We start from the raw sequence: 22,953 nt of genomic DNA, 5'->3' as shown, positions 1-22,953 counted from the left end.
TTTCTATTTTAATTAGTTACATATATCTTTTACACCGATGGAAAACAGGAACGACCAAATAAAAAACTTATACAATGAAATGATAACTTGGAGGATATGTACACGAAAATAATTGAGAACTTTAGTGATAGTTGATTGTGCAAAACTGATATGACATTTTTATGCATACTGAGTGACTTTAGCAAAGTGATAAATTTGAGTTGGTATGTTTAGGTAGCTATCAATTACAGGTATCAATGACGCTTATATCTTAATAATTTATTTAAAACATTAAAAATACAAGTAAAATTTACACTTAATTCGAACACACAAAAATATCATGTATAAAAAGCTAAAACGTGCCTAATTTGTTTACTGTAAAAATCAGTATTGCATATAAAAAATTATTGAACGATTACTTCATTTGTCCGATTATAAACATTTCGATATTTTTGGCCTATGTATTTTTCAATGCAATTGCCATTTATAATGAATTTAAGTTTTGATTCGAATACAGTTATACTTGAGTATAACAGCATTAAAATCATTATGTAAATAAATGCTTTCGTTTAATTATTTAGAATAGCATAATTCAAGCTTCACTGTTGTTTTATCATACCACATAAATAATGACATCGCGATGCAATAGTAACAATGTACAAATATTTATTATTTAGAAATTTTATGAATTTCATAAACTTACAAGAATAGAAAAAGCAGTCAAACGCGCTTATAGAATTTGCAGCCGTTTAACAGTTTTGGCAAGACACTCACATAGAAGTAGAAATATTTTTATAGAAAGCTATGTCGTCTCAGAGACGTTTGCGTTTGTATAGCTTTCAAAGAAACATGAAATAATGAAAGTATTAAATCACATTATTATTGGTATTATTAGAAGATATTCCATCTAAAGTTAGAAAACTAAAAGTTCCCTGTAAGCTTGCTCATAACTAGATTTAGAAAATTAAAATTTTTGATATGCTTAAGAATATTCTGAGACTTCACAAGTATCACAACAGTCAGAATCAAACATAAATTATAATTACATTTTTATAATTTGGTATTTTTGCATTATCACAACATTCACACAGTACCTGGATTTTCTAACAATTCGTTTGTACTATATCATCTCTGTGCCTTTTTTTTAATTTAAAATATCACTGTATTACCACTTTCATGATTATCACTTCTTTCTGTCTTTTCATTGCTTCAAAGTTAGCATGAAACCAAAATGAAAACAAATCTTAATTTGAAGGTACTATTAGGAACGTAAATCTTATCGATTTTGTATTTCTGTCAATTGCATTTATTAAGCAACAGCAATACTGAATTGTTTATTTCTAAAAAAAATTGTGTGTTTAATAATGTGTTTAAGGCGGCAACGGTAATCGCTTCTGGCGCAACTTCATCGAGCTGTTGAGCAACAATCGACATGGTTTTCTGAAGCTCCTGTCCTTCAAACCATCGATCATTATTCTGAGATCTCTGTTCTTTAGATGTGACAGAATTTGATAAATGCAAACATCCGGCAACAAGATTTTGGTGAGTTCGCACCAAGCACGTTTAGCTGGCTCGAGTAATGGTTGCCTGGCAACAGCATCGTGATAACTAGCCATTATCAATACGTGGTATTTCGGAAACTGAGCTTCTAACGTTGGCGAGTCAACGAGCTCTTTGAGATGCTTGCTAATTATATAGGCACATCTGAAATTCCAATCCATATGCAATAAGTCGAAGAGCGTCGCGCGTTCGCCAATTTTGTAAGCTTTCAGAGCTTCGACCTCCATCAAACATTCGTGAAAGGATTCTTGAAAAGTATCATCGGCAACGTGAGACCTATAGCACTGAGTGATGGGCAAACCAGCAGCCTTCATCTTGATCCAGTGATCAAGTATGCAGAAGAGCACGTATCCAGGATCGACTAAATGAACCAGTTCCACATAAGTTTCAGCGTCATTAATGTCCGCACTGAATTTCAACAGTTCCATAACGGCTACGCTATTTTCTCTTCTAATAGCGTAGTGCAATGGCAGAAGGCCTTCGTCGTCTTCAACGTCAACGTGCGCTCCTAACCTCAGGAGTATTTTGACCAAGCCAGTCGTGTGACGCGTCGCTATGTGAAGTGCAGTTTGACCTCGTGAATCTCTGGCATTCACGTCAGCACCAGAATTAACCAGAGTGTCCAGAGAGTATTCGCAATTGACGTCCACAGCTTTTTGCAACGGCGTGAACCGACGTGGATTCAAGTCCCTTGAATCCACATTGGCGCCATTCCTCACGAGTCCTATAATTACGGCATTCCTGCACGACTGAGCTGCCCAATGTAAAGGTGTCATGCCTTCATTGTCCTTGGCATTCACGTCGCACCCTCCGCTCACTAGTAAACCAACAACCTCTTCGTAATTCTTGACGTTCAGATTTTTATTGGATTTCTGACTAAAGAGATGCAAAAAGTTTCCTCCATTGTACGGCTCGTTGAATTTCGCTCCATAGTTCTTCAACATTTGCAGTATCCTCGGATGTATTCGCATTATCGCAAGTTGCACGGCGTTGTAGCCGTCTTCGTTCACCTTGTTGATGTTCGCTCCCTTTGACAGCAAAGTACGCACAAATTTCACGTACTCTTCTTTGTGTTGCTTGTTAATGTGGTCGATCGAATTGTCAACGATGACGTGCAGTACAGTCTCCCTTCGATTGTTCGTGGTATTGACATTTTTAAATCGCTTCAGCATCATTTCGATTATCTCCGGTCTGTCTCGCATTGCTGCATTGTGCAGCGGTGTGTTGCCTCTAATGTCGACCGAATTGACGGAAAACCCTTTGTTAAGCAGCAATTTTAAGACATTAACGACGAGCGATTTATCATAACAACGAGTCGGGACTCCCGCTACATTGGACGTTCGATGCACATCGGTATGATCGCAACGCTTGATTGTCTCGATGAAAATGTGCAAAACAGTTCTCCTCTCGGAGTCTAAATAGCTGACGTCTTGCGAGAACGACAACAGAATTGGCAGTATGTGTAGCAAATTTCGCTTGACCGCCAACTGAAGAGGAGTTTCTCGGTTTTTGTTGATGCAATTGATTTTTATATTTTTCGACAGCATCCACTCGAAAAAGTGAACGGCTTCCCTTTCGAACGCGCGCCGCTCGGACGGAGTGCCCACTTGACGGCACAGCTTGAAGAATCTCTCGAACTCGTCTTCGACCATGCAGTGTGCTATGTAATTGCCACGCTCATCGCGGACATCCAGACTGGCGCCACGACCAATCAAATAATCCACCACCTCGTCCATTCTGTTTCTAATAGCCATGTGCAAGGATGTTTTGCCAGCTCGACTTCTTACGTCCACCTTCAACACTTTTTTATTCAAGAACCATTCTAAAATTTTGATTATTTTCTGCTGTTCGCCAGGCTGAGTGCAGCATTTCTTCACTGCCATGTGTAAAACTGTCTCGCCATATTGATCCGGGAATATCCACTTAGCGCCGTTGTGCATTGCTGTGAACATTCCTTCCATATCTCGATTTTCCACTGCTTGGTAAAGATCTTGACGATAACGAATGGCGTTGGCACTACGCCATGCTGCAGCAAAAGCAAACGCCATTGTTGGCCTATTCTTGGTACTTTTCCTGCAAAATTATTTTGTGGTCTGTAGATTTTTATTGACTTATCATACGAACATCCACAATATTTAAATTTGAAAATAAAACAACTAAATTTTGTTAAGACATTCATTATAATAAATCCATTTCTAAAAGGTCAACCCTCGATAAATAATTAACAATAAACAAGCAACTTAATCATTGAATATCCATGATAACCTATGATTGGTTGTTTATTGTTAATTATTTATCGAGAGCTGAATTTTTTTAGAAAGCGATTTATTATAATGCGCTTAGAAAAAATGAAAGGTGCTAGATTTTATAAGGGTCATTTTTATTAAGAGGCTGTTTAAAAATCTGATATTATTTGCTTGCGATTCAAGTTAGAAGATTATCTTTATCGTGCTTTGTTAGTCAAGACTTAAATACCTATTACACACAAGCGCTTTGCATACTTTATAACTGATTCAAGAATAATTTTTGAATAGTGATCTCTAAGAAAGTTTTTTTTTCACAATAATATAAACAATATATCACGTGCGAAAAAGTATTTTTCCTAATATCTACATTTATGAAATTTCACAAGATATTAGCTAAAAACGTAGAAAAAAATCAACCCTCATTTCAGTAATTTAAAACATCATTTTTTGCGAAATCTGAGATTCAAATTTTCACACAACTTTTCTTTTCAGATAACACCAAATAAACTATGCACATTACCTTGTAAAGTAGAAAATTATAACTAATTCCAGATTATAATTGGGAATCACAGTCGGAATCTATCTACTGGCTCTGGACGTTTTTTCTTGTTATCCATTAATTCATAACGTAGGCGAATCAGTCATCTTAAAAAGCTAAGAGTACTTTCTGCATATGCTAGTAATCAACTCTTACATTAAAACATAATCGCTACATATAACATTAGTCTACATTTTTAATAAATAACCCTACTGTTTTTCTACTTTTATAGTACATCGATTTTTGGTAACGTTACATTACTAAATTATTATGCGCTAATGTTGATCTACTCTACGCCTTCGCTTGGCAAATAGAAATTGTCGTCGGTGAATCATTTAAAGCGAGATGTCGAATGACTAACCTAACTATACTTTGACGTAGTTCTATAGGCATGAAAAACGCTCCAGTTAGAATCAACTATCACCAAGTTATAAAAACGCAACATGCTATTATCACTTCGATAAACTACAGACAGGTTTGGAATATCCAGAAAAGTTACAACACAAAATCACAACAATGATTTTTAGATCGTTGTGTATACCCGCAAGGTCAAGCGTAATTCCTCAATTATTTTATCACTGTCATCAGTCGTTTTCCTTCATCGACGCATGCTTTGACGCTTTCACTGCCACGGAGTCAATCAAGTAAACTTATATCTGGGAGTGTCTTGACACGAATAAAAAAAAAAATCAGTCCGTGTAGCCGAACGCAAAAGCGACAACACTTCCCGTGCGCGCAAGCGCATTCTAGAATGTGGATGAAGTGGCGCAACATGGTTTACCCTCTTTCTCAACCCCTCGGAGCCCATCCTGTTCTCTCTCCTTCTTTTCGCATCGATCGATCGTACACGTATATTGTACGCTCGGCACGCGCGACTTTTACTCTTCGTAACTTTAATAACTGTGGGTGTGATCTTAATTGCGACCGCCAATTTTCCTTTTCTTTAACTGTTATTGGATAATGCTGGTTCAGCAGGATACATACTTTTAGCGCTCGAAAAACACTTTTTTGAGTTGCTCAAAATTTGCTTGATTTTCATTATTGCTTGTAAATATAATATAAGATGTGAGAACTGCATGACCCACGTAGTTTTATTCTAAAACTTTTGGTATGTACATCACCGGATTTATCATACATACTCATCGATATTTTAATATAAATCTTTCAAAATCTATGCATTTACATAAACGTCATGCCGTTTTTATTAATATTAATTTAATATAACGATAATTTATTCCATAAAATTTGATAGCATATTTCTTTTTTTTTACATGACTGCCTAGCAAGGAAAAGTAACTTTTTTAGGATACACGCTGATTCTTTCAAAAATATTTAGTTTAAAACCTTAACAGATGAACCGAGACTCAATGGAAGTCGTAATTACAAATTTATGGCACACGCGTACACACAAATTATTATAATTCATAAATATAAACATTCAAAATTTATTATAAATTGAAAATACTATATCAAAAATCTTTCTCGAAAAGATATATTTATTTAAAACAGTTAAAATTTAAATCACAAAACGATAATGCATAAGTTTAAATGGCAGTAAAAAATAACCAATGTTTATACTTAAATATTTGTTAGCAATTCACTGTTGAATTTTTTAATATTTTTCAGTCAAATTTCAACCCAAAATGTTACTTTTTTCGTAGAATTATCAACAAGACCATAACTGCCCCGTCTCAAGTTTCTACTTTTTAAACTTTCAACCATAGATAAAGTCAATTATTATTTAAGAATCCTGATGATCTTGCTCTGAACAAATTCATATTGATTATGAGGACGTTTAAGGGCGAGACGCAGAGCACCGAACCAGTATAATCACCGCTGCGACGTCTATAGTTTATCCGTGGCAACTTGTAACCGACGAATCAGCGCCTTGTTGGGGGCATGACAAACGCCGCGATGTGGATTACGCATGGCCAGGATGAAATGGACCGTCGACATGGTTTCAATGTGGAATCGATCGATGCGTGATCAAACAGCGTGTTCGAAAACACTCCGACGAGGTCGAAAGAGGAAGAATAAGGGAGCCAGCCCGTCATAAGCGATTGCGTCCAGCTGCGCAGGGGATTTCTTAGTACGCTCGTGCGCGATGACGAGATACCGTTTATATATGTGTGTATACCTCTCCTTGGCCTTTCGCATCCGCGAACGTCGGGGAGTCGTCATAATCGTGGAGCGTGAAAAAAAAATACCTACCTTTGTCGTTCTACGCGCGTGTAGCCCGAAAAATCGAAAGAGAAAGCACGTGTACCGCGTCGCGCACAAACGAATCAACCCCTACTTCGTACGTTTTCCCGAACGAGGTCACTCTCTCTCTCTCCCTCTCTCCCTCATCTGCCTTAGCTCCGGCGGGAGCTTAGATTTTTCTTTACACTCGCGACCAAACAGTGTGAATGGTATTTACATTGAACCGAACCAGCCCAAAGATCGATCGACGAGCACCTAAGCTCAATTATTCTTCGTGTGCGTGACTATTGTCATTTGGCAAATTAATTAACGGAAGCACGCCCGTCACCTCGCAGGGATCATGCGCGCGCACAGCTACATATATAGGCATGTAACTTAGGACGTAGCTTTGACAGACACATGGGCAAAGCTTTCGACGCAATTAACGTATGGAAGATTCAACGAGACACTTGGACGGACGAGTTATCGTTATGCCTATTTGGCAATAATATCTTGTTTACGTAACGACAAATGTAGATAGCGCGATTATAATATGTTATAGGTACACTTGAACATTTACTAAACCTCGTTGTAATTAGGATAATGCAGAAAGAAAATAAATACATACAATGTCATGATTGGACGGCTATCACAAATAAATTGTTAGTGAGTTTGCGTTATTATTAAATTGCGAAGGGATTTGGCAAGTCTATAGCACGTGTAAATTATAGTGACAGCGGAGTATACGTCCCAAGACCGGGAAATTGGTAATAGCCCACGTTACGTATTCCACAACCAAGGCAAAGACGAGGTTGTCAATTTTCATGTGCTATGGACTTGCCAATACTTTCTCGGTCTTAATATGTAATCTACTAATTTTTGCCCAGTGAGGCTGAAATTGGCATGTTACCAACCGAGCCGCGGTCTATGAAAATGCTACTTTTCGACCACTGATCAAAAGAATACATAATACATAATTTCTTATCACGCAATAATTTAATTAATGTTATGACAAAAGAGAAAAAGAATTATTTATAAATTAAACGGGCCATCCGGTGTTAAATAGTGAATATCGAACATTTTCTTTATTGACATATAAAAATTGTCCTAATAAATATATCGTCACGAAATCTTTTTCATCTTAATGGACTTAGTAAGAGCTTTCATTTTCTAGCTCATGAGTACCAAAATCTTATTTAAAGATCTTAGCAAGTTCTCTTAATCGTAATATCTTATTTGTTGAAAAAATGGACTTTATCACACGTTTCTAAATATTAGAACCAACGAAAATTATTTTGAAAAGTCTTGTCTTCGTTAGGATCTGTGCTGTAGAACGAGTGGAACCAATTTTCAAAAAAATTATTTTTTGATGTTTATCAACCAGTTTTCCCAAAATTGTAAATGGTTTTTTTCTAAATAAAATTCAAAAGCGGATCGAAAAACGTGAGAAAGTAATTTCTTTGAAAATCAGCTCAACTCGTTCCTTAATACAAATCCTAACAAAGACAATGAGTTCTCTCAAAATGATTTCCGTTCACTCTAATGTTCAGATAGGCATCGTAAAGTCAATTTTTTTTAATAAAGATGTTACGATTAAGAGAACTTTTTAGAACCTCTAAATGAGATTTTAAAACTAATAAGCAAGAAAATGAAAGCAAGAAATGAATAGCTTCATACTACGTTGAAAACTGATATATGATTTTTCACGTTATTTTGTGTTGGAAAAAATCGCGTTACGGCATAATGCAATATTAAAAATCATTTAAATCATTAAGATAATCAAGATTACTAATGTTTTAAATAAAGTGCAAATATTTAGGAAGGAAGTTAAAAGTCTTTATAAAGTTTCATGCATACTTATTAAGTTTAATGATTGTTTTACAAAGATATATATATTTATCTTTTTCTCAAACGTACACAAATATTTATCTGAATTTTTTATGACATATGGACCTCATACAAACAAAACACATTTAACAAGATTTCATTAAAATAAGTTTGCTAATGCATTCACTGAAAACTATACCTAAATAGAATAATTTTAAGCTTAAAAAAAGGATTACCTCAAGATTGTATTTTATACAAAACTAAAGAAATCAAACATTTAAACGCACACATTAATTAAAAAGCAATTTCAAATTATTAAATAATTTATAGTAAACATGTAAATTTAGTATTGGTTTTGTTAACATAGCATGCAAAATCATTCCTCTATTCCTCAAGAACTGCAGCAGAACACATATTTACAATATCTGTATTGCTCAAGAAACTCAAAATCTGTCTACAACATAGAACTGGAATAAATGGCATGAACAAGATTCTTAAATATTGAACAGCCACCTTTTCAATGTGGTGTCTGACCAAAGACTTGGCTACATGTCCCTTCACCATAAGTAAGATTTCTAAGTATGTAAAGTGTTCTGTGATTTTATTAAAGTTGTGATTTTTAATATATCTATAAATTGTGTGAGGATGTCTTACCATCACATTGTATAATGTCATATTACCTTCCAGTTTGATATATTTCATACGCACTATGTCATCAATTATGGAATTGGGATCTGATTCTTTAGAAATGGAACGTCTAAACAGATGCTTCTTTATAATATCAGTTATTCTTTCATCCATATACAAGTTATATCTTTTTCTGTAATATAATGCTTTGGAAACTTTTTTAACTAAATACTGTTTGGCAGTATAGTTATAATATAACAAAGCATTCATAGCTTTATCAAAATATTCTTCAAAATGCTTAGCACAAGCAAAATCCATAAGGTTCAATATATTTATATTCATTTCATACTTATTCGACAAAGTGTTTCCACACTCACAATCCGTAACATCATGTACCAGAAATTTAATAAGTATTAAGTTATCTTGAAAAGTAAGTTTCCATCCATTCTTCATAAGTATCTTGATAATGCTTATTACTTGCTTAACTACATCTAGACTGGGAATATAAGTAGGACAACAGAAGCAATATTGATCACTGTAACTAAAAGTCAAACTGTTTACATCAGCATTGTGCTGTAGGAGAACTTCAATGACATCAAGGCTCATTAATGCTACTGCTAATTGCAACGGAGTGTCACCGAAACAATTTTTAGCATTGACATTGATTCCTTTCTTAGCTTTAAGAATTTGCTTGATCATTTTAGCAAACTCAATGTCATATGAAAAATCAACTGAATCTTTCTGTAGATACCGTGATAGTTTCAAATTTTCAATTATGCAATGTAAAATATTATTGCCATCATTGTTAACTGCTATGAAATCAACATCCTTTTTCAAAAAATACTTAAGTTTCTTTTGAATTTCAATGTATGGCAGAGAATTTGAATCTTCATCCAAACAAAACCCAAAATAATTGTAATTATCAGGTACAATACTAAGCAAAGGTGTGTTACCATTGCTATCTCTTGCATTTAAATCACTTCCATTTTCTGAAAGAAGTTTTACAATCTTGAAGCTACTACAGCTACCCAGTGTTTCAGAAAAAAAAAAAAGTTCTTCGTACACTTGACATGCAATGTGCAGTGGTGTTCTACCTTTTTGATCTACAGCATTTATATCTGCTCCATTCTTCAAAAGCAATTTGATTACTTTTCTTGACTCATCTAACATAACACTTGCAGCAAAATGAAGGGGTGTAAATTTACTTCTCACCTTTTTTGGATCAGTGTGAAACTGAGCATTGACATCAACACCTGCTTTCAAACATCTACTTACTAATTTTGCATGAGACAGAGAGCTTGCAATATGTAAGTAATTAAGTCCATTACAATCAGTATGATTATCAGTAACATAATTTGGAAATTCTACAATTAACTTCAAAACGTCATATCCATAATACATTGCAAGATGTAGTGCTGTTTGACCTTTGTTGTTCAAGACTTCTAATTTGTAGTTATTTGCAATCAAATACATATATAACACTCTCGAATCATTTTTCACTATATCTATAACTTTGACTTTTAGAGTTTCTTTGTCACTTGGCTTACTACTATCCAATAATCTTTGCAATTCCTTTTTACAGTTTTCTAAATTTTCATTTGTTTCAAAATCATTACTAATACCTGATGTTGAAGATTCATTATCAAAAGAATCTGAGCTATCACTATAACTACCGGTGTCATCATCATTGTACTCTCCCCAGTTAATATTTGGGATATTCATTGTTGTAAACTGAAAGCAATCCTGTAATCTATACCATTTATACTTCACAAGGATAATCATTTTATAGAATATATAGACGATACTTTCAATTACAAAAATTACCACCTTTAATAAGATTTATTAAGTTAAAAAATATTTTAAAAAATACAAATAACTTCAATGTATAATGTAAATTAACTTGATTTTGTACTACACAATAAAATTGAAGAAGCTTACATATTCAAAAAAGTTTGTCCATTCCATTAATTATAAGTTCACTAAACTAAAAAAATGATAGATTTATTGCTATTTATCAAAAAATAAATTAATTAATTAAAATTAAACTGTTTAAAAAATATTATTGAGCATATAATATGGACTGACTATCAGCATAACAAAGTTCATATTTGCATTTTTACATATGGTATATGTAAGACAAATAACACGTTCAGATTCATCAAAAATATTTAGAAACCGTCATATTATTTGCATATATCTACTTAAAAATATAAAATAACAAAACAAATAAATATTTATCCAAATTTACCTAAGAACTTTGAAGATATGCAAATCTTATCTGACTCCAAGAACAAGATTTTCCCATGCAAAATTGAAATACTAGCAAAGATGAAAGAAGTTTTGAATTATTCAATAGACAATCAAAGGCACACACATTGGTAATCTTACTGAAAAATAAAAAGTTAGAGATTATAATGATCGACAAAGTCGAACAGTCAACTATAACAAATGTTAATAACCTGGTAGAAATTACAACCAGCAACATGCACATGCAATGTAAAATAAGAAACTGTCTTGATTTAATATTACGATAATTCAATATTAACGTATAAGAATATAAGCCACTTCTAATATACACGTATAACTAATGATACAATAATAACATTCAAATTCTCATGAAATAAAAGCGACTGATCTCGCGTCTTGTTTTGTTTTGCTTGGTGAGCTTTCTGTAAACAAACCGATATGTAACTTGTGCGCCATTTTTAATCGATTCAAAAGATTGTAAATTACGAAAGACAAAGTTTAATTTCTAAAACTAAATTGCGGCACAATTTTTAAATAGCGTCATTGATCGCCTAGGTTGTTTTTGACATTAGAGCCAATTTTTCTTTTTTCCAATAATTGTGATAGGAAATTTATGAAAATCGATATATTCCATCGATGAAACGTCAATTTTCTCTTGTGATTATCGATCAATTTTCGCGATCGTGGGCTTAAAATGAAAGTATTTAATTTCTTATTTTCTTTAATTTATTTATGGCTATTCTAAGTATTTGTATTTATAATAACATATATACACTCTTTATATGTGTAATCTTTCCCTTCTTATAAAAAAATTCTAACAAAGTTAAGTCAGTATCTTCCTAATCTGATTGGTTCAAAGATAATCACGTGATCAACTGTTATGCAATGGTACAAATGTATGTGTCGTACACGCTCATATAGATTACAAATTTTCATAGTTGACTAAACGTTAGAAAAGTATAGCAGTATAGTTGACATAAATTTAATAGGAATTGATTGATCTACTAACCTGAAAATAATAATCAACTGATATCTTCGATAGAGAAGTTAATTGAATTTTACTCTACGGAAAAGTTTAGCTTCAAATAAACAAAGTGTAGACAATAAAAGATGTAAATTAATATCAAGATAAAATATTGAACAGTGATTTCGACTTTATTCAATTATATACAATATTAGAAAATTTTCCTGAAAATGCATTAATTACAACCGTAAACGTCTACCGACGTATGTTATTTAATTACATCGCAAAATATTTAATAAATATATTTAACGAGAATGTTGACCTCTTATGTTATCTTTTATTCAACTTTCAACAATCATTGGGTTCATCATTTTTCATTTATTAAAAACATAGTGAGGTGACTTTCAGTTATTAACAAAAAATAATTTATAAAAGTAATTTATTCAAAATATTTAAATTCATATTCCATTTTAGAAATAACCTTGCGATGACTAAGCTTAATTGCTTTGAGGTTTTAAATCTAAATATTTCTAGCTCGTAAAGTATAAAGACAATTAAATGTATTGATTTTCTTGAGGTCTAATGATTAACTTACGCACGTAATTATTGGACGTTTACCATACAATAAAAAAATCTTAACTTCCTATTTTCATAAGTAACAATAGTAATAAAAAACTGAAAAGCATTATACGAAAATACAATTTTGATAACTCTTTCAAGAGAAAACCATCAAACGTTTATGCAACTCAATGTTTTTTTCCTCTTCACTATTGGTTATAAAATCGGTATTGTTCCAAGGTTGAACTTCTGCTCGAAACCAATAGAGATAGATAATATTAGATACAGCAGCAAATAAAAATACTATCCAAAATACTAATCTCCATTCAGTGAGCGTTGAATTAGGTACTAAGACACCTACGAGATACGGAGTTATTATGCCCACGATTGATCCGATACCAGTTCCAATAGACATTATTGAACCAGCATACTTTGGGCTTAAATCCAAAGGATTCATCATCAAACTTGGATAGGAGCAACCAATCAATGCTACTCCAATGATAAACATAATAACAACCATAGTTTTGTCTTGTCCCGCGTAAGATGCCAGAAGTAAAAAAATTGCTGGACCCAAATTAGATAATGTGGTTAAGAGTTTCCTAACATTGGTGAGGCTCATCCACTGGTTTTCGAGTATTTTGTCGTTGACCCAAGCGCTCGCGACTGAGATGAGCCACATGAAAATATACGGCAACGAAGAGAAATAACCATTACTTTCAAGCGAAAATTTGATGACGCTGTCCATGTACTTGGGCAAATCGCTGACCATTACATAAAAGGACCAATTGGCCCCAACCAGATCGACAGTAAAAGCCCAAAATTCTCGACACATGAGTATGTGTTTCCACGGTGGTGGAGGTGTTTTATCTTTCTTTGTTTCTGAACTGTTTTCAAAATATTCCAATTCCTCGTCAGATATAAAAGGATGCACTTGTGGATTTTCATAAACTAGTACCAGCCAAAATGGAAACCAAATAATTCCCAAAATACCCATGAAATAAAAGACAGACGGCCATCCCATACCCGAACATTTGATTATTAGGGCAGGTAAAATGTTTCCAAAGAATAAGCCTAGTACGGATCCAGAATAAACTGCATTGCCAACTTTGGTTCTGTCTTCTGAAGTTGTCCAATGCGATATCATTTTACTGGATATCGGATACATTCCACCAAATGCTATTCCTGCCAAGACACGCGTGATTATAAGGGCTGTAGAACCACCCCAATTTATTAAGAAGGGCGTGACACAGGTGAGTACAGCTTGTGAGAAGATCCCGAAGCCTAAAAGATGTTTGCCTCCATATCGCTCAGCCAGAGGGCCAGAAAAAAAATGGTATATCGTTGCACTCCAAAAAAATGATGAAAGTATTATTCCCTGAAAACGGTTTTAACAATTTGAAATCACAAATTTAAACAAGTATAATAATGTGCATACCTGCGTATACTCATCCCATGGGTAACGTTGAATTAACGCTTCATCTTGGTTAGCAAGAAAAGTCTTATTTAATGGATTGATGTTATTAGAACTTTCACAAGTTACATCACTCTGCTTCTCGCAGCGTCCAGTTTTTATTACCATTTCGATAATAATTATTGACAGGAAACCTCCATAAATGCTTGTTAGGCAAAGCCCTATACTCGCTAATATAGTGAATAGCCATTTTTGCGAAACACAAGAACCTGAAATGTGATTGACATTGTACTAACGTATCACACGATTACGTTAAGACAAATAGAATCAATAATTTTAATAGTTTTTCACCTACAACAAGACTTCCAGGTAGACGACATTTTAACAATATATCAGAATGGCATTAATACTCTTCGTTTAAAAAGTGAAATAAACCCTTCTTATTTCCACAACTAGAAAGAAATTGCTTAATCAACAAACATTCACACCAAGTTTAATTTATCAACAACGTAAAATTAGCAACGAAATTTACGATTTTTTTCACGCACACTCGAACTTCTATAACTATAAAATTTATTGCTGATTTCAGTATATCGCAGTGACATTTTTAATATTCATCACTGACTGTCTATGATGTTATTTCATTCAGAACGCTAATTCATCAAGATTACACAAAAGTAACGTGCCTTATAAAAATGTACACACAGCGTCGCTTAAACTCGCTTATCAGCAGCAATAAAGCATATCAAATTATTTGACTGTAGATTAGATTGTGTATAGTATTTTGAAACATCCCACGTGAAAAAATTCGGCAAACGCTTTCTATCTTGCATAGAATCTTTCTATCTTGCATAGAATATCTTGCATCAAGCTTGAAACACATGTGGCTATATTATACTATTTCGCATAAAACTTAACGAATATAGACAGTTTCCTTTTGGAATAAAATGTCTTCACTGAAGCTTATCTGGGGTGTTTACAAAATATTTCCAGCTGGATTATAAAATAATTATCATTATTTTATAATCAATAATTATAATTATTTGGCTAAATAAGTTTGCTCTAAAACTATTTTTTTTCTTTTAATTTTGAATCTCAAAGTAAAAAAAAACTGGATTAAAAATTATGCTCTAGAAAATTAAATGCATTAAATGTTCATTTTAATTGCAGTTTGTACCAACATTGATTATATGTTATTTAGAAATAGCGATCTGCGAAGTGCTAAGAAGCATTTTCTAAATGAAAAGAAAAATAAACGTATTTCATGTTGCAGCAATTGTCCAGTAACTTTAATGTAATATAAATATAATTGTTTTGTAGCATTAATAAGTCGATTTGGATAAATAATAGATGATTCCAATAAAGGAAGATAAACGAATTAGCTTGCGACATTTTGCCGACTACACTCTGCCAGACTTCTCAAATTTTTCTAGAAAAGACATAAATAAACATTGCAATATATAAATATAAAATAGCCTATGATAATTTTAACGAATTCATTGGGAAAGAACGAATAACTTTGGAAAATGAAAGCTGGGCACTTCTTAGCCTTCTCTTCTCGACACAGATCGGATTGTTGAATACTATGGATAATTAAAATCACATTTAGAATCGATTGCATGCAGCTACGAGTGATACGTCTTTATACTATTACCGCATTAGAATTAAGTTGGGGGAAATGCCAGTTCTATTTGAATAATAAAGCAATTACATTGGAAAAATTTAATTTTAAGTGACGCCAGCAGACTTTTATGTAAAACGCAGTTTCTCGTATGTGTTGAAACGTCGCGGGTTTTTCCATGAAAAGTAAATGTATTATAAAATTAGTTAATTTATTCTAATGATAGATGTATACTTAGTGGATTTATTCAAATAATAAAATGACTCTTCTAACATTAAATTATTATAATAAAACGTATTACATATTTTTTTATATTTATTATGCATATTTAGAATATATAATTAATAGTAATATTCATATATGTCTTTTTCAACAATGCTTGACACGTGCGAGCAAATCCTATAGTTAATAAAATATGGCATGCTAACTTTTTCTCGGGAAAATCTAATCAATAAATGTTTCATATTTACTGAACATTTAAGACCAGGAATGCTCAGCGATGACATTTTAGAATAGAAAAAAAACTCACCATAAGTATAACATTCGGAAAAGACGGTTACATATTAAATGTTGAAAAATCTGTTGAATGAGACCGTATGGCAAATGCAACCTACTCTTGCAAAGTCGAAAATAAAAGATGCACACAGACTTAAGTTATTTATAAATGCCCTACGGGAAACATTATAAATAGCTCGATGAGGCAAGTAACACTATCGTGAAGCGCTGCAACGTCAAATAATTTGTGATTTATGTGTCGAAAGTACTCATTAGTCGACAATGGATCGCCAATTACCAACAACTTTTTAGCACGCGTCGACAACTCCATGTGAATTAAGTGAGACGTAAATTGCGCTGCACCCAACGCGATCGATTTCTAGACTTTATCTGAGCGAAAGAGCATGGCAGTTTTAACAAAAAGTGCTGATTTTAATTAATTGACGAATACCATTGATACTGGTTCTTGAGAGTTGGAAAAAAAATTAAAATTTCAAAACAAAACCCGCGCATGCGCGTACGAGCGTAAAGCTCGCGGTCGGTAAAGTCGTAAACGACAACATATCCTGCGCATGTAGTCTATCTATATATTCTATATATTCATTGGCACGGTAGTAGTACTCATGAGTTTAAGTAGTATACTAGTATGTGAGCATCATCGTGTTTTATCCACAGTTCACGTAGCAGTGTACATGCATTGAGTATTTTTATTTAATCAATTCAAAGTAATTCTCTCGTCGCTCGTAATTCGTCGCTCATCGGTGGAAAATGCAGACGAGTATATCACGTATGACGTGATAATCAAGATATCGCAGCGGATCGTCGCCTGTAGGTGTCCAAGCAAAAAACAAAACAAAACCTAACCTCTAAGTGAGGTGTGCGTTGTTTGTGAATTTTGTTATACTTTGCATTTTTTTGATTGAATCAGAGATCTGCGCGCGATAAGTATGTCGTCCACGCACTTGTCGCGCAGGGAAGTGGATGAGCTTCGACCATTGATTGATCGCAGCATCAGCAGGTTCCTCGGGATTAGCGAGCCTTCCATCACTTCTACCGCCCTTCACTGTCTCGAAGCTGGCTATGACAAACGTAAAACAGCAGGTTTGTTATTGCTTTCTAATGTTTCATCAATAATTTATTTGATGTTTAAGCTTCAGCGTGATTTGGAGTTTGTATTGTTTATGTAGATAGGAACGTTGATTACAATGTTACTTACTATTTCAATGTTAATGCATCATCACTTGTTTGATGTGTATATATTGATATATGTGGTAAACATTTGTTGTTCTATTTTTATTAGTCTATATGGCAATAATCACATAGTAATGTTGATTAATACTAATCAATACATCGTATTTTAATTTTTACCACTTATTCTGTCAGTATGTCATGATGAGGATATTACAAGAATTAGATCAAAATGATTGCAGAATAAGCTTTATTTATAAAAGAAATTAGATTTTAAATAAAGCTTCCTTTATTTATTTATTCATTTCATTGCTTATCACACCCATATTTGAAGAATTCTTCATAGAAATATATTTTATCAAAGCAATCAATGTTCTTGTTTTAAATAAATTTAGTAATAATTGTGTCTCATATTCTTATTAATTAGAAATATAAAAATATATTCACTGGTAAGCTGGTGTTGTATTATTTTTCTTTGATGTGAATTCAGGTGCTTATTCAACGTAGATATAATTTATTATTACTATTTGTTAGTGTTAATATTCTTTTAATAATATTTAATAATTTTACTTTTAGCTAAATTGTCAGCTTTGCTTGATGATAAGAAAGCTGCGAAAGTAGCTGAGAAAATCTTTGTAGTTTATGACGATGTCAAAGCCTCACACAAATCCAAAAAACGTACACATGATGAAAGAGATAAGGAGAAAGATAAGGAAAGGGAAAGGATCAGAGAAAAAGAAAGGGAAAGAGAAAGAGAAAGGGATGCTAAAAGACCAAGAACCAAAGAGAACGACTCAAAGAAATCAAGTCGCTCAAATCATGTATCCCTTACCGAGGAACAAAAGGATAAAGAAAAAGTAAGTAATCTAATTTTCAAACTTACGCACATCTCATTTTTCCACATTAATCTATTCATTACATGTAGCCATTTTATTTTAGGCTAAGGCATTTATGGAAAATGCACAAAAGGCAATCAAAGAAAGACAAATGGCCATGGGTCATAAAGTGCCACGACAAGAACTTGAGGCAATCAAGCCTCTACTTAATGAGAGTCTTTTAGTGAACACAGTTGGTTCTACCTACAGTCATGGCCTTCTTACTAAACCAGATGCTGCGAAAGCACAGAAACTTGCTGCCCTACAAGCAGCCATTCAGAATAAATTGAAGGCCGGTATATTGAATTTAAATGCTAATGTAGACAAACCAAAACCTTTGATTCTGGATGAGTCTGGAAGAACTGTGGATCACACTGGCAAAGAAGTACATCTAACTCATGTCGTCCCGACGCTCAAAGCTAACATTCGCGCCAAGAAGAGGGAGGAATTCAAGGCTCAGATGCAAGAATCCAAAGTTCCTGAAGATTTCCAGGAAACTCACTTTTTTGACAGTCGTATAGGTAAATTAATCACCATTTTTATAAATGACATTTTCTTATGTATATTAGTTTCATGTGTTGTTACTTGATATTTTTAGGTATAAAGCCGGCAGTGAGGAACAAAAGAGCTCTTAAATTTCACGAACCAGGTAAATTCATGCAGATGGCAGAGAGAATTCGTATGAAGGCTCAGTTGGAAAAGTTACAAAGTGAGATCAGTCAAATTGCTAGGAAAACTGGCATCAGCTCTGCAACGAAATTAGCATTAATTGCTCCAAAGACTGAAGCACTAAATGAGGATGTACCTAATGTTGATTGGTGGGATTCTGTGATTTTGACGAAAGATTGTGATCTCAATTCAAAAGATATTAACTCCATGATTGACTTTTCCACTATTACTAATTTAGTTGAACATCCTGCACAGATGAGGCCACCCAGTGAGTATACAATGTTTTTTATTTCATATTTTCATACGAAATGTTTTAATTTAGCAAAAAAAATATTATTGTAAAATTTTAATCATTATTTCTATTATTTTCAGCGGAACCGACGAAACCTATATGCATGCCAATCTTTCTTACAAAAAAAGAACGTAAGAAACTTCGTCGTCAAAATCGTCGCGAAGCTTGGAAGGAAGAGCAGGAGAAAATTCGTTTGGGTTTGGAGCCTCCACCAGAACCAAAACTTCGTATTTCTAATTTGATGCGAGTTCTTGGAACTGAAGCTGTACAAGATCCAACAAAGATCGAAGCTCACGTGCGTCAACAAATGGCTAAGAGACTAAAAGCTCATGAAGATGCAAATGCTGCTAGACGTTTAACTGCTGATCAGCGACGTGAGAAAAAAGCGAGAAAACTCAAGGAGGATACTTCTCTTGGAGTTCATGTAGCTGTATTTAGGTTAGTTATATTTATTATATAAAATCTATATGAGATTCTTCTAAAATTTCAAAAAGCTCTGCAAATTCTAGTTAGGGTATATTTTTCCTTTTTTTATTTTTTTTTTATTTAAGCAATTTAAATTTTAAATCCAATATAAGGATTAAAGGATTATTTTGCTAAAAGTCAGGATACATTAAATAGGAATTCGTAAATCTTGGATTAATACGAGCTTAATACATAACTTAGACCAGATTACTATTCTGCTTTTCAAAGGTTTTTCCGACATTTGCTTTAACTTTCAAAATAAAATTCGAAAATAAATTTCAAACTGTATAATCGATTATGTCATATAAAATTAAATCTAAAAAAATAAAATGTTACAGAATACGCGACTTGGTGAACAACGCATCCAAAAAGTTTAAAGTGGAGACGAACGCAAAACAGTTGTACTTAACTGGTTGCGTGATGTTATACCGTGACTGCAACGTAGTAGTAGTCGAGGGTGGTTTGAAACAAATCAGCAAATATAAACGTCTGATGCTTCACCGTATTAAGTGGGAAGAAGACACAACAAAAGACACCGAAGGCAAAGACGTTCCAAATAAATGCGTTCTCGTGTGGGAAGGAACAAGCAAACACCGTCACTTTGGCGACATCAAATTCAAGGTTTGCCCGATTGAGAAACAAGCTCGCGAGCATTTCAAAAAACACCAAGTCGAACATTACTGGGATCTAGCTTACAGTGGTGCTGTACTCGATAACACTGATGATACTGCGGTCTGAGCAATGACTTTCTTACGCCAAGGACACTGGCTTCTGTACATATATGATAATGATAATAATGATGAATTGATTACCAATGATAGCGATGGTTTGATGCTTGTTTCTTGCACCTTTTATTTATTAAAGATGAGCAAGAACAAGGAGAGAAATCAGTACGAGAGGCGTATCAGGGATAAGATTTTTATCTGGTATTGTACAAAGTTTACTTACTGAGTGAATTATTGAGTTAATAAAGATATTTTGAAATATCTAACATTTGAATTTTTTTTTTTAACTGTTCATATTCCTATGAAAAGTTATTCTCATCTGAATAACTTTTCTTCGGTACATTCCATTTGAAAATAGAAATTATTTGGGGTTATAGTTTGCGTTTCACCAATAGCAATGCCCTCGGTGATAATACGAGTGCAACTTATACAATGTCTATTATTAACGAGTGATAAATTTCAAAGAAATTTAGCAAACAAATATCGAACATCGAAGACTGATTGTTACATAAAATTTTAGACAGTAAATATTGTGAAACTATATGCAATATAATGAAAGCATTTTAATTAAACATTCAATGTAAAAAAGTACGGTACCCATTACTCATCTATTCGAAATAATAAGCATTAATAAAATACTACTCAAGCCACGATATTCAATTACAAATTCGAAAGCAAAATGAAGTCTATATAATTATTTTGGCTTTTAGAAACTTTCACAGCGGAACAACAAAATAATTCAATTCCCAACCTTACAGCAAGAAGCACTTGATTAATCGAATTACGTATAACTTGTTTTTCATCCAAAAAAAAAGGTCTTTTCATTCACGAAAACCTTGAATGTAGTAAGCTCGTGTTGCAAGAAGAGAGAAGCGTTAAAATAGAGAGATGGACGGAACAAAGCGAAAAAAAAGTTCTAAGAAGACAATACAATGAAAAATATCGAGAAGAACAAAAGTGTAAATTCCTGTTTCTCGCGGAAATACGTGCAGTGCGCGACGGACCTCGAGCAACGAGGACGCGAGAAAGATTATATGTGGAAATTCGAGATTCCTACTCTTTTCTTTCCTTCGTCGCTTGAAATCAGTTTTTTAATGATACACAATATTCCCTGAGTTGTGATTTTCGAAAATCCTTGCGAGCTGTAGTTAATAATCGTTGTATTTATTCCCACATTTTGAATATAAATTTGACCTGCCAACTGAATGAGATAATCAATAAAAAATATTCGTTTACATGTGTTTATATTGATGAGATATCAATATAAATGTATTATTTATATTTTTTATTACAAGTCACCAAATTGTTAGTATGCGATTGAGAATTTAGACATTACTTACACAAAGATGAAATGCAATGTTTTTATCTACTTAATAATTTAACTTGATTACCCACACAGCCAATTACGGTGACCAAACTGATATAATCGAACGATCATCGGAGTTATTTAATTGACACGTCCACGTACAACGGCACCTTTTTAATCCAACACTATATCCAAATACGTAAGCAATCATATAGAAAAAAAAAATAATATACGGCACGCATAACAGCGTAATATAATAGCAGCTGCGTGTAATGAAAAGTCTTGCAATTTCTACAAGCATCTCTCGCATAATGCGGTATGTAAGCGAGCAAAGGTGAAGGTGCAAAGGTGCAGCCTTGATCCCGATCGCGGAATCCCTCCTCGCGTTGCACGTATAAAGATCGTCGTGGGCGCGTTACTTTTGCGAAAGTCGAGCTGCCTATGTCACGAGGTGTTCCATGTGTGTGTGCGTGCGCGCGTGTGTATGTGTATGCGGAAATGGGTGCAGCTATTTATTTTTTTTCTCGATATTCATAGTTTAGTGTGGAAAAATTGAGGCTTGTTTTAATAACGGAAGTGAAGATACTTTTTATAAAATCGAGAGGATCATAAAATAACCAAGAAAATACGGTCGCTCTTTTTTTGTTGTGTTTAAAAAATACATTTGCGGGGTTAGTTTGAAAATTGTCTCTTCGACGTATTATTACTCTTGTGCTTCAATCGAAATGGTCGAATTGACTAATAGGGCGATGGATCCTTTTTTCTCTCAAACAGTAGGCTATTAAGAGGTATGAGAAAATGATCTTCCGGGGATGTTCAGATTGGCGTATTCGAAAGCTGCAGCATTGAAAGGACGCAAAAAATGCTGAAAACTAATGGGATTAGATTTCGACGGGAAACCTTGAGTCTGAAGAGAAGATTATTATTCTTCGATGCTTTCAACAACCGCACTGAAAAACTCCCATTCCTCTTCCTGCACGCAACAGCAGATTCTCCCCGAACGCATTGCCGAAACTCTCCTTCGGATCTCTCTGCCTCATCGCGTCGAATTTCCCCATCAGAAAAGTTATCAATGTCATGCCTTCGCCATACAGCAAAAAAGAAAAGGAAAAGAAGAGTCAAGCGTAATTACCAGGCTCGCGTTCTTACCGATGATAATCTAAAACGCTCTCGCTCTCT

The 22,953-nt window shown here is 33.7% G+C and overlaps 3 protein-coding genes across 4 annotated transcripts; 1 reads left to right on the top strand and 2 right to left on the bottom strand.

The window, feature by feature from the left end:
* Positions 1 to 20: 20 nt before the first annotated feature.
* On the bottom strand, positions 21 to 11,598 carry LOC131669867 (ankyrin-1-like). Its single transcript, XM_058945058.1, has 5 exons — positions 11,418 to 11,598; positions 11,207 to 11,345; positions 8,719 to 10,708; positions 4,685 to 4,740; positions 21 to 3,612 (listed from the first exon to the last, which is right to left on the bottom strand). Exons 3-5 carry the CDS (start codon positions 10,678 to 10,680, stop codon positions 1,350 to 1,352), a joined length of 4,281 nt encoding a protein of 1,426 aa, XP_058801041.1. The 5' UTR covers positions 10,681 to 10,708; positions 11,207 to 11,345; positions 11,418 to 11,598; the 3' UTR covers positions 21 to 1,349.
* A 1,286-nt stretch (positions 11,599 to 12,884) lies between these two features.
* Positions 12,885 to 14,306, bottom strand: LOC131669866 (putative inorganic phosphate cotransporter). The gene is made up of 2 exons (XM_058945057.1): positions 14,163 to 14,306; positions 12,885 to 14,102 (listed from the first exon to the last, which is right to left on the bottom strand). Exons 1-2 carry the CDS (start codon positions 14,304 to 14,306, stop codon positions 12,885 to 12,887), a joined length of 1,362 nt encoding a protein of 453 aa, XP_058801040.1.
* Positions 14,307 to 16,888: 2,582 nt separating this feature from the next.
* Positions 16,889 to 20,701, top strand: LOC131669914 (U4/U6 small nuclear ribonucleoprotein Prp3). 2 transcript variants are annotated; one of them, XM_058945116.1, is made up of 7 exons: positions 16,889 to 17,082; positions 17,183 to 17,355; positions 18,019 to 18,299; positions 18,382 to 18,838; positions 18,916 to 19,254; positions 19,359 to 19,716; positions 20,082 to 20,701. In XM_058945116.1, exons 2-7 carry the CDS (start codon positions 17,202 to 17,204, stop codon positions 20,479 to 20,481), a joined length of 1,989 nt encoding a protein of 662 aa, XP_058801099.1. In that variant the 5' UTR covers positions 16,889 to 17,082; positions 17,183 to 17,201; the 3' UTR covers positions 20,482 to 20,701. The 2 variants fall into 2 exon arrangements, with proteins under 2 accessions (XP_058801099.1, XP_058801100.1); XM_058945117.1 differs by having other exon boundaries at positions 16,889 to 17,355.
* The last annotated feature ends 2,252 nt before the right edge of the window (positions 20,702 to 22,953 follow it).

This window comes from Phymastichus coffea, unplaced genomic scaffold (genome assembly GCF_024137745.1).
Source record: "Phymastichus coffea isolate CEN01 unplaced genomic scaffold, Cenicafe_Pcof_1.1 PCOF00098, whole genome shotgun sequence".
Taxonomy (NCBI): domain Eukaryota; kingdom Metazoa; phylum Arthropoda; class Insecta; order Hymenoptera; family Eulophidae; genus Phymastichus; species Phymastichus coffea.
This window is presented reverse-complemented; position numbering and strand designations above follow the sequence as displayed.

Bases quoted from the DNA above. Each gene is read 5' to 3' on its own strand.
- LOC131669867 (XM_058945058.1), bottom strand. From the start codon at position 10,680: ATGAATATCCCAAATATTAACTGGGGAGAGTACAATGATGATGACACC. The intron at 4,741-8,718 runs TAGAGGAATGAT...ACTTGGTGATAG, and splicing joins CTGCTGCAGTTCTTGAGGAA to TTGATTCTAACTGGAGCGTT. The intron at 3,613-4,684 runs GTTAGTCATTCG...ATAATTTTGCAG, and splicing joins CTACGTCAAAGTATAGTTAG to GAAAAGTACCAAGAATAGGC.
- LOC131669866 (XM_058945057.1), bottom strand. From the start codon at position 14,306: ATGGTAATAAAAACTGGACGCTGCGAGAAGCAGAGTGATGTAACTTGT. The intron at 14,103-14,162 runs GTATGCACATTA...AACCGTTTTCAG, and splicing joins CATGGGATGAGTATACGCAG to GGAATAATACTTTCATCATT.
- LOC131669914 (XM_058945116.1), top strand. From the start codon at position 17,202: ATGTCGTCCACGCACTTGTCGCGCAGGGAAGTGGATGAGCTTCGACCA. The intron at 19,255-19,358 runs GTGAGTATACAA...TATTATTTTCAG, and splicing joins TGCACAGATGAGGCCACCCA to CGGAACCGACGAAACCTATA. The intron at 19,717-20,081 runs GTTAGTTATATT...AAAATGTTACAG, and splicing joins GTTCATGTAGCTGTATTTAG to AATACGCGACTTGGTGAACA.